We start from the raw sequence: 15,439 nt of genomic DNA on the forward strand, positions 1-15,439 counted from the left end.
AGGGAAGGGTGTTATTCCGAGTCTCTAGAGAAACAGAATCAATAAAGGGGAAAGAGAGAGCGAGAGAGAGAGAGAGAGAGAGAGACTTGTTGTCCCTCTTACTTATGCATTCATCTGTTGATTCTTGTATGTGCCCTACGTGGGGATTGAACCCACAACCTTGGCGCATCAGGACAATGTTGCCAACCAGTTAGCTGAGCTGCCGGGCAGGGCCATTGTGCAAAACTTCGAGTCTATACTTTTACTTTCAGATTGAGATTTCCCCGCCCTGAGGAGACCCCCATACATACCCTCCCCACCCGCCCCTCCCAGCACAGTCCTCAGGTGCCCAGGAGCGGGAGGGCACGCCTTCACTGTGCGGTGTTTTCAAGTGAAATGGGAATCGTATAAACCAGATCAACGATTTGAAAAAAAGGTTTAATTTCCCTAATTATATTTTCTTGAGTTATTCTCTGCCTGGTGACTCGTTTCTGGGTGAGTTGTCTTAGCAATGGCTGCGCTGGGACCCGCTGGGCAGTTAATTCCAGTTTAGCTGCTGGGAACCGCGTGGGCCCACAGCCCTCACTTTATTTTAATCCGTGTGAAGGGTGGGGCGATACTCTTACACCCAATCAAGACGGGGGCCTCTTGTGGCCCCGTGCGCTGCTGGAGGGTGTGAGAAGGCGCTGGCCAAGCTACAAGGCCTTGCTGCACACCCCTGGGCGGCGAGCAGTATATGAGCCGTGCAGACCTGTGCAATTCATGGTAAACTCTGTGGAAACTTCCTGATAAACTTAGTGGAAATCTTTTTATTTTATTTTATTTTTTTTAATAACTAGAATCAGGTTGTAAATGCAGGATTCAAGGGAATATTTTAGTGAGTCTGCTTGTATTATCTCTCTTCTGAAAACTTACTTATATTGGATTTCTTTAAATCCCAGTGCAAAAAAATAAATCCAGACTCTACCCGTATTTCACTGTAACTTAAGCAGTAAAGTTTGGCTGCACACAGGTGGGCAGGTTTCTGAGCGCACATGCTGCCCTGGCTGTCAGCCGGCTGCGTGGCGTGTAAGCTGCCCTTGTGCGGGGGGAGCACTGGGACTGGTCCTCTCTCAGTGATCGCGCCCCCAGCAGCACAGGTGCTGGGAATACCCAGGGCGGGCGTCCTGCCTGGAGAGGAGAGCGCCGGCCTGTCTCAAGGGGCGATCAGGAGCCAGGCTGGCCTTGGCGGCTGCTTCACGGCAGGGTTATAGTCCAGGTGTGCAAGGTCTACAGAACCGACCGAGTTCCAGCCAGAGAGGCCTCCTGGGGGCGGGAGGGGGGGCGCTAGGAGCAGCTCTGACAGCAGATGAGTCTCCTGGCGCGGCCACAGTGAGCACACACACTCGCCGGAGACACACAGCCCGCGGTGGGCAGGCCGCGCAGGCGCTAGTACTTTCTCCTCCTGGTTGAGGCGACCACCAGGGCTGTGCCGATGGCGTGTGTTCAGCTCCAGACGACGGCCAGGAGGACTCGGGCTGTATTTATGCTCTTCAGGGGTTCCGCATGCTCCCCGATCACTCCGGGTCACTGCGGCTGTGGGATCCCTAAAGAATACAGTGACCAGGCTCAGCAGTCTCAGGGGAAGAGGGTTAGGAAAACGTCATCACAACAGTTAGAGGCAGAAGAGGGCTCTGCCCTGTGCGGTCCCTGGATGACAGTCACAGAAACAGGGGGACTCTGGGGGTTCATGACAAGGATGGTGGTTCCCCAAAATGTGTATGCACGGTAGCAGCTGAGAGCTCACATTTGAAAATGAGTCTTAATGTAATCAACACTGCCTTTATAATTATTCCAAGTGTGTGTGTACATTTTGGGACACCCTATATACATCTTTTATTAAACTTATTGGAGTTATTGGTTAATAAAATTGTATATGCTTCAGGCGTACGGTCTGTAACACACCATTGCATATTGTATCACATGTTCACCACCCAAGTCAGGTCTCCTTCCGTCACATTTATCGCCCTTGCACTCCTCGACCTGCCCCAGCCCCCTCTCCCTCTGGTCATCGCGTGCTGTTGTCTGTGTCTGAGTTTTGTTTTTCTGCTTAATCCCTTCGGTTCTCTCACCCAGCCCCCCATCACAGACTCATAGAGAACACAGCACGGAGCACAGACAGACAGCGGTCAGCGGGAAGGGGGTGGGGGAGCCGGGTGACACAGGTAAAGGGATTAAGTAAAAATAAAAGATGGTTTACTCTTTATTCTTTAAGAAATGGTGCAGCCGTTTTGAAAGGTGGCTGGGACAGCCATGGGCCGTGGGTATGTCCATGGCCACTTGTTAACGTTCTAACAGCCAAGGAGAAGGTGGCAGAATGGGATCCGTAGACACCTGGCAGCTGGCAGGTAACATGACCAATGTGTCCTGCATACCGGACGGGGCAGAAGCAGGCCTTACAGTTGTGAGTACATGAAACAGAGTTTATTCTTGCATTATTACTTATTACTTATTACTTTATTTTCCATGTGAACAACTGTAAACCAACTTTTGCCCCTCCCTGTATTGGGGCTCTACGGTTATTCATCTGAAGGGTCCCCATTCCACTGTAACTTCTCCATTTGCTCAAATCCATTAATCCCCATTCTTGGTCCTCACCTAAAGCATGGATGATGCTCGAAGTTTGGGGTGCTCTGAGACCCCAGTCATTGTCAGCCTCTCTATCACCTCCAACCTGACCAGCTTCCCATAAACAACGCTTCCTCCAGGAACTCCAGAGTTTGGAAGAGGTGATCACAGGAAACATTCACATTTAAGTGAAGGGGACCATACCGTAACTTACATGTCAATTATATAAGACTAGAGGCCCGGTGCACGAATTCATGCACCAGTGAGGTCTCTTGGCCTGGCCTGCGGTATTGGGCCGAAACCAGCTCTCCAGCATCTCCTGAGGGGGTCCTGAATTGTGAGAGGGTGCAGGCCAGGCGGAGGGACCCCACTGGTGCATGATCAGGGCTGGGGAGGGACCATGAGAGGGCTCCAGAGCGTGTCTGGCCCATCTCACTCAGTCCAGATAGGCTGGACCCCAGCAGCAAGCTAACCTACTGGTCAGAGCGTCTACCCCCTGGTGGTCAGTGCACGTCATAGTGACTGGTCGACCGGTCGACTCTCTGCCCCATGGTGGTCATAGCAAGTGGTTGAGCAGCCTTAGCATATTATTAGCATATTACACTTTGATTGGTTGAATGGATGACCAGATGACGACACTTAGCATATTAGGCTTTTATCATATAGGATTATTAGATGGACATCACAGTCATTTTTAACTCGGTTTAATTGTTCAATGCCAAACACATAGGAGAACCTTCAGAATGTGCTTGCCAGCGTTTCTAAGCTCCTGCTACCAGAGGAGTTGCTTGGAGTTATCGATGCCCCATGAGGTGTCTCAGTGGCCCCGGGGTAAGGCCTTCACCTGTGGCCCACAAACACTGCTGAATGCTAACAACGTGATTGGTGACTCATGTTAGGAGAATGTCAGTCTACACACCATAAAACACAGGCCCTTGGGCCACATTTCAGGACCCAAGGCCACCGCAGAGCCTGCGGAAGGACAGGGCAGATGAAGTCTACACAGAATGTGCAAACTGCTCGCCCACCCGAGGCCTCTCTCTGGCTTCCCACCTTGAGCATCCTGTGTGGCGGGGTTGTTTCTCGGGTCCCCTGCCAGGTGTCCCAGCTTGAGCCAATGCAGATGGTCCCGTCCTGCCCAGTTCGACCACAGGTGGAAAACTTGGGGGTGGGCCAGCTGCGTCCCTTACAAAGTGACCCATAAGACATGGTCAGCTAAGCCAACCAGGTGTTCATGCCACTTAGCTCCGGGGGGGGGGAAGGGCCGCATTAGCCCTGTTTGCCAGGGCCGGGCCCTTCGGCCCGAGGTTGCCCATCCACAGCAGACTCACATCTCATGGCGAGAAAGGAAAACAGAGATTTATGATGGAGATTTCCAACCAGGAGAAGACGGCTGGCTTTCCAGTGTAGTCTTTCCAATAGGGCTGATACACTGACCTGATTTCTATCACTGGTGGCAGGGATGGTGGGTTATCTACATAGGGCTGCGTCCTCACGTAGGATGAATTTGGATGCCGGTAGGCATAGTGCAGGGTAATGGGCAGGAGCACAAGTCTCCTGGGTAGGGATTTCTGGAAACTTCCAGGTGAAGCGGCTACCAGAATGAAGGCTGGAGGGAGGAGGAGCAAAGCAAACTTTCTCACAGGCTAGCGGGTCGCAGGGTTCTCACGGGAGACCTGGCGTGAGCGCGGGGACCAGGCTGGAGTTGAGGAGGCTGCCCGCGCGTGGCCGGCACCTGGACTCGGGCTGCCGTGTCTGGCACAGGGAGACCCTATCCGACATCTGCTTACACGTCAGGAGCATAATGTGGATGCAGATGAGCTCTAGGGGGTCGGGGGGAAATCCCACTTTAAAAAAATACTTTTATTGATTTCAGAGAGGAAGGGAGAGAGAGCAAAACATCAATTACGAGAGAGAATCATGGATCGGCTGCCTCCTGCACATGCCCCACTGGGGATTGAGCCCACAACCCCGGCCTGTGCCCTGACTGGAATGGAACCCGGGACACTTTAGTCCAAAGGCTGATGCTCTATCCACTGAGCAAACCGGTGAGGGCGGAAACCCCTCTTTTCCGACAATACCTTTGGTGACTACGATGTTACTGAGTGCCACCCTAAACTTATTAGGCCCCAGTGTATGAACAAGCAACATGGATGTGGCAGGGAATCATGGGAGATACGCTGCCTCAGTTTCTCCTGCCTTCCGCTACCTGGTTGATGCTGGCAGGTTTCTCTGGCTCTCGGTCAAGTGGTGGAGATGACCCACGGGCTGAAAGCACAAGGCTGCCTGCCCTTTGGCTTCTGTGCGTTATGTTTTCTCACAAGGGTCCATTCAGTCTACAAAGTTCCGGTTGTGGCTCACATGCAGCGTAGCCTTCACAGACGCTGGGTGGTGCTTGCCAGTAGGGGGCTGGGCTCGTCTAGAAAGGACTGAAACTCGGGCCCCGCAGCATGTGGGACACAGCCTAACGGATGTGGGCGCCCGGGCGCAGGCTCGCTGTGTGGAGCTGTCTTTCCTCCTCTGGGCTCTTCCGTAGAGAAGCGCAGGGAGAACGTGCCTTCCTAAGTCAAGGCCTGGCATCAGAACCGCTCCCCGTGTGCTCTGCTGCCCGCCCTTCGATGCCTGTCCGCCCTGGTCCAGGCCGGAGCACCTCTGAGTGCCCACCTGTGCCCCTGGCTTTTTTCTCAGATGAACAGAAAGGAATACATTCTCCTGATTAAATAATCATGTTGACCCTTGTTTCTGAGACAAATCTGTAAGCCCAAATCATTTTTCTTTCCCCCATAACTGCATCCGACCCCCTTGGGTAAATGCCGAGGCTCCTGATGAAAATGTGGCTTTTAGAATAACAGGCTGTTTGCGAGGAAAAGACGTCCAAGCCACAGACGAAGCCCCGCTTGTTCCAAACTATGTGGACCTTCAAACATCATACGCTCGGTGAAGTTGCAACGGCCCCGGTGAGGTTGCAACGGTCCCGGTGAGGTTGCAACGGCCCTGGTGAGGTTGAGACGGCCCCAGTGAGGTTGAGACGACCCCGGTGAGGTTGAGACGGCCCCTGTGAGGCTGAGATGGCCCCTGTGAGGCTGAGACGGCCCCTGGGAAGCCAAGAAAAATACCACATGATCTCACTCATTTAGGGATGATAAAGACCATTATAAACTGATGAACAAAAATAGATACAAAGGCAGAGCAGCATTGAACAGACTGTCAAACTACAGTGGGAAGCCTGGGGAGGGTTGCGGGGGGTGGGGGGGTAAGAGATCAACCAAAGGACTTGTATGCATGCATATAAGAATAACCAATGGACACAAGACACTGGGGGGTAGGGGAGGCTGGGGGAATGTCAAGGGGTGGGCGGGGGGGAAAGGAGACGTGTAATGCTCTTTGTAATACTTTAAGAAATAAAACAAAAACAAAAACAAAACACACAAAAAAACATCACATGCTACCACCACGCCTCGCGGAGGGACAGACTCGGGAGGGATTTGAAGGCAACCTGTTAGGAAACGCCAAGCTCCCTGATGCCTCAGGGGACCCTAGGGCTCAGGACACACCCCTGGAGGGATGTAAGCTGTTCCCGGACCTCAGCTTCTTATCCCTAATGCTCCTCTGTGTTCACTTTCCTTCTTGTTAAAAATATGTTTTTATTGATTTTTAGATAGAGAGGAAGGGAGAGGGAGAGAGAGAAACACTGATGAGAGAGACACATCGATTGGCTGCCTCCTGCATGCTCTCTAATGGGGATCAAACTTGCAACCTGGACATGTGCCCTGACCTGGAATCGAGCCTGGCACCTCCTGGTCCATGGGGCCGTGCTCAGTCCACTGAGCCACACCAGCCGGGCGGTGCTCAGTCTACTCGAATGCTTTCATGGGGCTTGGGCTCCCTTACAGAACCTTCTCTCTTTCAGGCCTCTTCTATACAATATACACTGAGTGGCCAGATTATGATGACCACCCCATCAGTATAATGATGTGAATTGGTTATGCAAATAATAGTAATAATAAAACCTTGAGAGTATTTGCTTAGGAAGTTTTCAATATTCAGTATTTTTGGAAGTGTCAATGAAGTACTGTTGGGGTGGTCATAGTAATCTGGCCACTCAGTGTATATGCATATAATTCTACCATACAGCATTTATTTGACTCTGGAAGCACAGTCTTCAATGAAATGGATACCTCTGACCTGTAAAAGTTTGGTGAAAGTGTTGGTTAACCAGGTCTCCTGGTTCTAGTCTGACTTGCATGTTCTTGAGAAATGAAAACTGCTTCAGCATTCCACAAACCTCACCGGGCTTCCAAAGTGACTTCCTATTTGTGTTTTTTTAATGGCAGCGTCTTCATTATTTAGTGTTGTGTCCTAACACGGCAGTGTTATGTAAGAGACTCGGTGCTCACATGGTTACCACAAGAATTTAGCATTGATTATGTAACCTGAGCAGCGCTTTTAACACCAGTGTCCTCAGGGCTCGGCACAGCCATTAGCAGAGCTTCCTTTCAGGAGGGAATGAAATGTTGTGCATTTAATTAATGAAAATTTACCTTTGGATCTTACTCTTCATCATGAAACACACCTAAGCCTCCCCCATTGGAGGGCATGGATACTTAAGATTTATTTGGAATATTAATATTTTAACAATCTGCCTATTATCAATATTGTCGTTGACAATTAAACACTATTTTTTAAATGAAGATAATATCATCTATACTGAGTTTTAGTTGTTTAGAACATAAAGCGATAATAAAATTGTAGGTCATTTTATAGTTAATTTGTTTGAATTCATAAAAATAATTTAAGTGAAACTGAAGATTTAGAAATATTAGGGGTTGCTGAAGGAGTTGTTTTTTTTTTAAAATCATCTTTGGTCCATTTTCAAGGGTGTCTTATTCAGTGGATTGACTTTATAATATTTTTCTTACTAAAATTATAAAAGCCCCTTCCCTTTCAGGCTCGACTACAACAATACTGTAAGAAGGCATTTTACATTCCTCAGTTTACCCAAGATTTTGTTAACATCAACACCAAGAGAAATTGTAACCAGTTGGCACGCAGGTGATGGGCGGGCAGCAACCATTGAGTGCCTGCTGTGTACTGGCCTTTGTGAAAGGTGACAGGTGGATAGACAAGCCTGCCCCTGGCATCAAGCTGTTTAAAATGGAATCGTCATGCAATTTATCTGCGAGAACATTTCTTAGGAAGAGGGTCAGGCCACTTGCTCGTATGCACAGATAAGATGCACCAGTTCCAGGAGACAAGGCAACAAGGCTATGCTGATTGGAGGTGAGAAATACTGCAGGAGGCTTTCTGCAGAGACACACATGTGACTAGTAGCAAGGGGTTCAGTGGGTGTGGGAGGGAGAGGGTAGGGGTCTGGCCACGGAACTCCAGGTATAACCTGCCAGAGGAGGCATCAGTGATCTCATTAGAGAGTTTGTGGGACACGATATATCCCACCTCAGTGACAACACGTTGATCATTTACTAGCAATTTAATCGAAAAGTCTACGGGCAGATCCCTCCTGCTTCCATTGCGCTGCTTGCTTATGAGTTATTTTGCTCAGGTGACTATATTTTACACAAGTCACACACATTAAAATCAGTGGGAAGAAAATGGCTCTTGTATAGGCTTCATCTGTGTAAGTAGACGAGCTTCACATTTAATCAAGCTTGCTTTGATATTTTATAAAGTTTACAAGCATTTTTGAAAGAGAACACAGGAGATTCAAGACTCAGTGAGCAATGTGACATGGACCGCTGCAAGCACCAATAGTCAAAGTTGTAAAGTAAAATCAATTAGGACACACACCTGCTTGTTGCCGGAAGAGCTCATCAAATGCTGACTGCGTTGGTGGGAAACCTCCCTCATAGGCTACTAACAGGGGTGCCTGGTTAAATTATAAAGAAATCTCATAACTGGGTGAGTGAGGAAAATCATCATTTTAAAATGTCTTGGGATCTACCTTGACTGTTGTTTTAAAATGTTTTTAGGAACATAGAATTCAAATTAGAACATGATCAGGTAGATATTGCTTTCTCTATAAATGAATTGTTATGCATAAAGTACCGAAACATATAGAAAGAACTTGATTTAAAAATAACCATGGGGGGAAGCATGTTTGGATCATTTGAATGTACTCATGGCTGCATGGACAGATGAACCGGACGGTTTCATTCCCACATCAATTCCTTCTGCCTCCTGTCCCTGGGGAGATGCTGGAGCCCCGTGCTCAGGTTGTCTGACAATGTTGAACTGCTAGTCAGAATCATCGTTTTTATTGGGGTCGAACTGCCCTCTTCATACACTGAGTGTTCATTCTCTGCAGAGTGGACTGGCATTTTCTCAACGGGGAATGAGGAAGGTCATTTATTTCACAAACAGGTGCCCTAATGGCATCAATCAGGGGCCCCTGGAGTCACAACCCTGAGTTCCCCTGGCGCTGAAATCCTACAGTAATGGGATGCCACCTGACCCCTGACTACCTCGTAAACTTCCCGGGGACCGTGGGAATGCTGAATTCTCTTAATTCGGGACCAATGTGTTCATTCTCACAAGGCTTGGAGTAACAGATGTGTAGCGGCCATCGTTTCCCTCTTCTGGCACATCCCTCCAGAGGCCAGAGAGAAGGAAAAGAACCCACAGGAAACATCCCGCAGGTGTGGGGACACCTGGACACAGGTGAGTGGCGCGCGCTTGCGTCTGGGTGTTTGTCATGGAACCTTTGAAGTATTTCTGAAGAAAGAAAAGTGGCCCAGCGCCTGCTGCACTTGGAGCAGCAGAAACGGGACTCCGGGATTAAGCAGGGAGCGCGCTTAACAAACGCGGTCAGGACGCAGCCAGCACCTGCTCAGGCGGCCCTTTTCCGTTGTCATGCGTTTTCTCTCTGGTTTGTCCAGGAAGTGCGCGCCCTCCCGCCAGCATGTGGAGAACAGAAGGACGGAAGGTAGTGGCTTGACTCCAGAAAAGGGTTAGTGGAGATGGTTAAATGTGCGCCCTGATTGGACAGACCCACAGGACGCTCCCTCCCCGCGCAGGTACGGAGGCTTCAGTTCAAGGTCAATGTAAACGTGTTTGTAGCTGGAAAGTCACGTTAATGACTCCAAAAGGCAGCCAAAGGAACGGAAACGACAAGAAGAAACACGTCGCGTGTAAAGGGATGAACAGTGACACTGGGAGGTGAAACACGTCCTCCCCAACCCAGGTGGGCAGCTGCTGAGACGCCGTGCGCGCGGCCAGTGCAGCCCGCACAGAACCGCGACTTCCAGGGAAGTTGCAAGGGTCAGGTGCGCGCCGCCCTGCCCTGCAGGAGAGGAGAGCGCAACAGCCTGGAGGCCGGGCAGACCAGACCCAGGAGCGGGGTCATTCTCCTTCTTTCCTTCGCCGCCCCACACCCCAAAACAAAGCAAAACGGCAAAATGCCCCCTGAGTGAGGTAAGAGCGCCTGGGTCGTTTTCTCGAGGCTTAGGGACTTGGACCCCTGAATGCCAGGGCGGGCGCCCCTGAATCCCTACCCGCGATCCACCGAGCGCACCTGTCTGCGTCTTTGCGCGGGAGGAGAGCCTTGTGCTGCCCGGGAGGCCCGCCTGCCCGGTTCGCTTCCAGTACCAACATGCACTTTTCCACGGCGCGGGGTTTGGAAGGGAGAGAGAAACGCATGGACTGGGGGAGACTCTGCAGCAACTTCACAATAGAAACACCTGAGAACTGGCCGGAGAGACGAAAACTTGGAGGGGGTGTGCGAACCGGCCCTGGGATGGGCGCCGCCGGGGGACAGCCCTCCCTCGGTGCAGCTGGGGCGCCTTCGCCAATGCCTCTGGCTTAGGTGCCAGCTCGCCCTTCCCCAAGCGGGGCTCTGGCGCGCGCTCCATTCCTGGGAAGGTGACCCGGTTCAGGGCGTCCAGGCAGCCCGCTCCACCGTGGGACAGCCGCCCGCCGCCCCCACGCTAACCTCCGGGCGGTGGCGGCCCCGCTGCGCGCTCGCCAGCCCGCGGGCGGACCCCTGCGCCTCTGTGCGCGCCGGCGGCCCAGCCTCCCAACTCTGGTGGCTCCTCGTGCTTAGCCACTTTGGGCGGCACGCGTCCCTCCAGCAGCACTGACTGGGTTCCAGGCTGGGAAAGGGGGGGGGGGGCTCTCTGAGAAAAGGGCAGGCTGGTCCTCAGGGCTTTGGGGCCGGGGTTTCAGGGGGTTCTCTTTTGGGCCCTATTTGCCCTTTCCATTCCCAGTCACCGGGCAAGCTGAGCCGTGCACACGAATCTCCTAGGAGGTGGGTGGCGGAAAGGGAGCGCGGGGAGGGCTGTCTCCACCTTAGTTTCCTGGGGGCCCTGTGCGGTGATTTAACCCCCGACCAAGCGTCCGGCTGGAACTCCCTGGGGGACCCCAGGGCACAGCTCTGCGGGAGCTGCCGGCCCGCCGCCGCCAGCAGAGGCGGCTCGCACAGCTGGGGCCGCTGCCGGGCGGCGGGTTTAGAATCCCGAGTGGCAGGCGCAGTTGCGACCCCTGCCCCTTGGCCCTCGCCCGGGTGCACCCTGTCCGCCGAGGGCCGCGGGTGCTGGAGCCTGCGCGCACGGCGCGCTACGTGGGCGGGCCCGCGGCGGCGTGGGGAGCGCTCGCTCCGCCAGTGGGCGTCCTCTGCCGCCGCCGCCGCCGCCACCGCCTCCACGGGCAGCGGCATTGCGGCGCTTTGCTCCGCGGCTTTGGGGCAGTGGCCGCGGCTCGGCCGCCGGAACGCGCACACACCACGCCACGCTCGGCGGCAGCGATCCGTGGCCCGCGCCGGCCCGGGGCACGCGGATTGTGCGCGCCAGCAGCCGGGCGCCGCGGCCCGGGCCCTCTCGCACCCGAAGTGAAACACGATGTGAAGCCTGGGCCGCGAGAGGCGCGGAAACGGGAGAGAAGCCCCGGACGACGCTCGGCCGTCTGGCCGCGGAGGGCCGGTCCGGCGGGGGCGGAGCCCGAGGCCGGGCGGAGGAGGAGGGCCATGGCCAACCGCGAGGAGCCACGCGCTCCCCGCCCCCAGGCCCCCCTGCCCGCGGCCGGGGACCCGCCTGGCTCCGGCCCCGGCCAACTCCGCCTGGAGCCCCAGCGCAGCGCGGCCCCCGAGCGGCCGGGCCGGGGCCGGACCCAGCGCGCCCCGCCCACGCGCCCACCCCCCGGCGGCGCCCGGCCCGCGGGGGGCCTCGGGGCCCTGGCTGCGCGCGGCGCCTGGGTCCCAGCCCGCGCTCCCTGCGCGCTCGCCCTCCCCCCCTTTGTCCCCTCCCCCTTTCCATCTTCCTTTTACTTCTGGCCGCCGCCCCCGCTGCCCCCTCCTTCTCTCGTCCCCTCCTCATCTGCCTGCCACCTCCCCGCGCGGCTCCCGGGAAGGGAGGGCGCAGCGGCGGCTGGAGGAGGCGGCGGCGATGCTGGCGGCGGCGGCGGACCAGAGGCAGCTCCCCTGAGCGTCCCCCCCGGCGGCAGTCCCCGTGGCGGCGGCGGCAGCGGCGGGCGGCGGCCCCTCCTCTCCCCTGCGCTCCTGGGTCTGCTGCTCCCGGCCCGCGCCGGGCCCCGCCTGCCGCCGCCGCCCCGGCTCCCGCTCGGCCCCTCCGCCCGCCGCGCGGGCTCCGCGGGCTTCCCGGGCCCCGGCGGGCACTGCCCCGGCCCCGGCCCCGGCGCAGGAGGTGGCGGCCAGACCCCGCGGCGGCCCCGAGGCGCAGGCTTCGCCCTCGCCGCCGCGGCCCCGCTGCGCTTCGGCTCCGACATGGAAAATGGACCTTCTAACAACACGAGCTGCTTCCGAAGGCTGACGGAGTGCTTCCTGAGCCCCAGTAAGTGCCGCTCCCCGCTCCCCGCTCCCGCTCCCCGCTCCCCGCTCCCGGCTTCTCCGGGGGGGCGCGGGCTGGGGCGCGGGAGCGCCGGCCGGTACGGGACCCTGGGCGTCCCAGGCTCCGCGCGCGCGGGACAGGGGGACGGGGGCTTTGGGCGTCTAGAACCGGACCTGCTGTCCGCGTGGCCGCCCCTGGGCTGTCCCGGCCACAGTCCCGGACGCGTCTCCGCACTCCCAGCTCGGACCGCGTGCGCCCGGCTCCTCTCTCCTCAGCCCGGGACCCGGGGCTGGAGGAGAGAAGGCGCTTCTTTCGCTGGGGGAGGCGGTGTCCGTGAAGACCCGCGGCTGGGAGAGGGCTGGCCAGGCCCCCGAACCCCGCGCCCCAAAGGTGAAGGCTCTCGTGTTCGCCCGGGCTTCCGTGCCCCCGCCCCACCCCATGACCCTGTTCCACCCCGTGACCCTGTTCCGGAGCGAGGACTAGCCGGTGGGGACCGCTGTGCCTCCACACAGAGGACGCACCCCCACCCAGCACCGCTCTCCAGATCCTGGGGGACAGCTGGCGCTCGGTCGGTGAAGGCGAGGACAATGGGCTTTGGGGTGGAGGAGGGAGGCGCTGCGGGTTCGGAGCCCGGTCACCTCGCCTCGCAGCCCCGGGGAGAGGGAGCGCGGAGCGGGGCAGGGGGGCAGAAGGCGTGTCGCGGGGGAGGGGGCGAGAGGAGCAGAGTCACCAGGCAGAGGTTCGCCAGAAAGCGGGAGGCGGGAGATGTCAGGGGAAGAGGCGCCCGGCGCGCAGAGGAGGGGACCGCCTTTGTCGCCGATGGAGGGCGAGCGAGGTGAGGCCGGGGTTGGGGGCGCCGGGCCTCGGTACACCGGTGACTCCGGCGCCGGTGGAGTCAGGGCGCCGCTCCTTTGGCCCTGCGCGCGGGGCTGGGGCGCAGCATCCACCGCGTGCGCGGAGCCTTTGTCTGCGCCTCCCGGGAACCGCGCTTCCGCGGCGCCTGCTCCTCTCCGGGCAGACTCTCCCGGCTGGGCTGCTGGTTCGGCTTCCTGCTCAGGGTCCAGGCTTCCCGGCACCCGGGGTCCAGCCCCTCCTCGCGGCTGAAACTTGTCCGGGTGCCTTTGGGGTGCAGCCGCGGGGCGTGCAAGCCTGGCCCAGTGGGGACCCAGCTGACCACTCCCCTCCCAGCGAACCTGTCTCCCAGGCTAGGGATGGGGTGGAGATAGCAGGGACAGCGTGGCCTGGTGGTCAGTGGTCTCTCACACACCCCTTGGCCACTCTGGTCTCTGCTCCTACCGGCTGCTGGACCTGATCTGTTGGGCATGGGCCCTGGTGTTGGAGCTGAGACCCCCCTCCTGTGCCTGCCCTGGCCTGATGGGTGCAGCAGCCCCAGTATCTGCAGCCCCCGCCCCACCTGCAGGGTCCATGCCTTCAGAGAGGTGGCAGGTGAGGAGGGATGGGGTGTGGGCACCAGGGCTGGCCTGCTGCCTGGGATGCCTTAGGTGTGGACATTGGCACCTGCTGAGACAGCCCCACTGGCTGTGATGGGAAGTCGAGAGCTGGAGCTGTCAGCTGAACCTGACATGCACAGGGCTGGCCTTCCTCCTCCTCTTGTCAATTCCTTCCTTAAAAAATCAACGTCTACTTTTTACAGCTGTCGGCGTGGGCTGGCTGAAGGCTGCCACCCCTGCCCTGTGACAGCTTGGCTCTTGGGAGAGGCGGGTGCTGAGGAGACAGGGGTGTGGGCATCTGATGGGACCCGTTTCCTAAAATGATGAGGTTTTGTTTGCAGGTTGTTGTTCCTGCTGCCGTGTGTGTGTGTGTGTGTGTGTGTGTGTGTGTGTGTGTGGCTGGGCATGTGGTGAGGGGTGTTGTGGAGCAGAGAGAAGGTGAGCAGGTCAGTGGGGTGAAGGGGTCCCAGGGGAACCCCAGCAGGCTTACCCTTTGAAGGACAGAGGATCTGGAGGGGACGGGGACCATGGGGGCCCCTCTGCCAAGTCCCCACAGGGAGAAGCCGGCGATGGTACATTCAAGAGCTGTTGTGCTTGTTGCTCTGTTCGCTGACCCGGTCAGCGGGGGGAGGGGAGCCTGGTGTGTGCACGGAACAGCCCACAGTCTTCAGGTGGCTGAGGCCGTGCGTACGAAGGTACTTCTAAGGTCAGTCTGTTATGAGACCACCTCGGGGAGAGGTGGGCAGTGGCCAGACCGACGCTGAAAGGACAGAGCCAGTTTCTGCTGGGACGCTGCACCCTCCGCCTTGGGGTCTTTGTTCCTGTCATTGCTGACAGCCGCGTTTGTCTGAATTGCTGAAGTGTCTGAAGTTGGCAGACTTTTTAGGTACTTGGCAGTTAAAATGAGACTTTTTGGAAAAAAATCTGGATACTATAAGAATGTCAAGATGCCCACACGCATGCAGATGTATCTGTAATTATTTTTAAGTCCTCACCAGAGGACATTTCTTTCCATTGATTCCTAGAGAGAGAGTGGAGGGGGGAGGGAGAGAAACATCGATGTGAGATGAGAGAGACATCAACCAGTTGCCTCCCACACGAGGCCCGACTGGGGCCAGGGATCCAACCTGCAACCGAGGTACATGCCCTTGACTGGGAATCGAACCTTTGACCCTTTGGTTAGCAGGCCAACACTCTGACCACTGCGCCAAACCGGCCAGGGCACAGACGTAGCTTAATTGTGTTGATTCCCTCTTCCCTTTCAGGGTGACCTCTTGGTCTGACAAGCAAGTGGACGTGTGTAAAGGGCTGTGGTCAGTTACCCGTCAGAGCAGTGGTTTCCTTGGTGGGGGCACATGTCCCACGGGGGCGGGGGGGCACATGTCCCACAGGGGGGCGATTTGATTTTAAGGGGGGCAATTCGAGAATGAGTTATTAACAGTGAATTTTTTGCATTTCTTATGGTTTTAGTGCCGCATATACAGTCTATAAACAATATTATGACATCCTTAGGCATTTCAGTTCTCTGTTATATGTTTTGAAACTTTATTTGCTATTTTTTCATATCACTTCATATTATTATTATTAACAATTTCTTAGTGATTTCTT

At 56.2% G+C, this 15,439-nt stretch overlaps 1 protein-coding gene across 5 annotated transcripts in view; it reads left to right on the forward strand.

The window, feature by feature from the left end:
* The window catches only part of PDE10A (phosphodiesterase 10A), a 217,319-nt gene that overhangs the window by 81,089 nt on the left and 120,791 nt on the right, over window positions 1–15,439 (forward strand). The window contains exon 1 of one of the 5 annotated variants that reach the window (XM_070417350.1): window positions 11,561–12,383. The exons of 3 other annotated variants lie outside the window; for them this stretch is intronic. In XM_070417350.1, coding sequence (XP_070273451.1) covers window positions 11,561–12,383 — 823 coding nt within the window. Of the gene's footprint in view, window positions 1–11,560; window positions 12,384–13,146; window positions 13,216–15,439 lie in introns of those variants that run through there. One more of the 5 variants, XM_070417354.1, reaches the window with a different exon arrangement.

Source organism: Myotis yumanensis, unplaced genomic scaffold, assembly GCF_028538775.1.
Source record: "Myotis yumanensis isolate MYYU_CA2020_CCGP unplaced genomic scaffold, mMyoYum1.0.hap1 SCAF_6, whole genome shotgun sequence".
In the NCBI taxonomy this organism is placed as follows: domain Eukaryota; kingdom Metazoa; phylum Chordata; class Mammalia; order Chiroptera; family Vespertilionidae; genus Myotis; species Myotis yumanensis.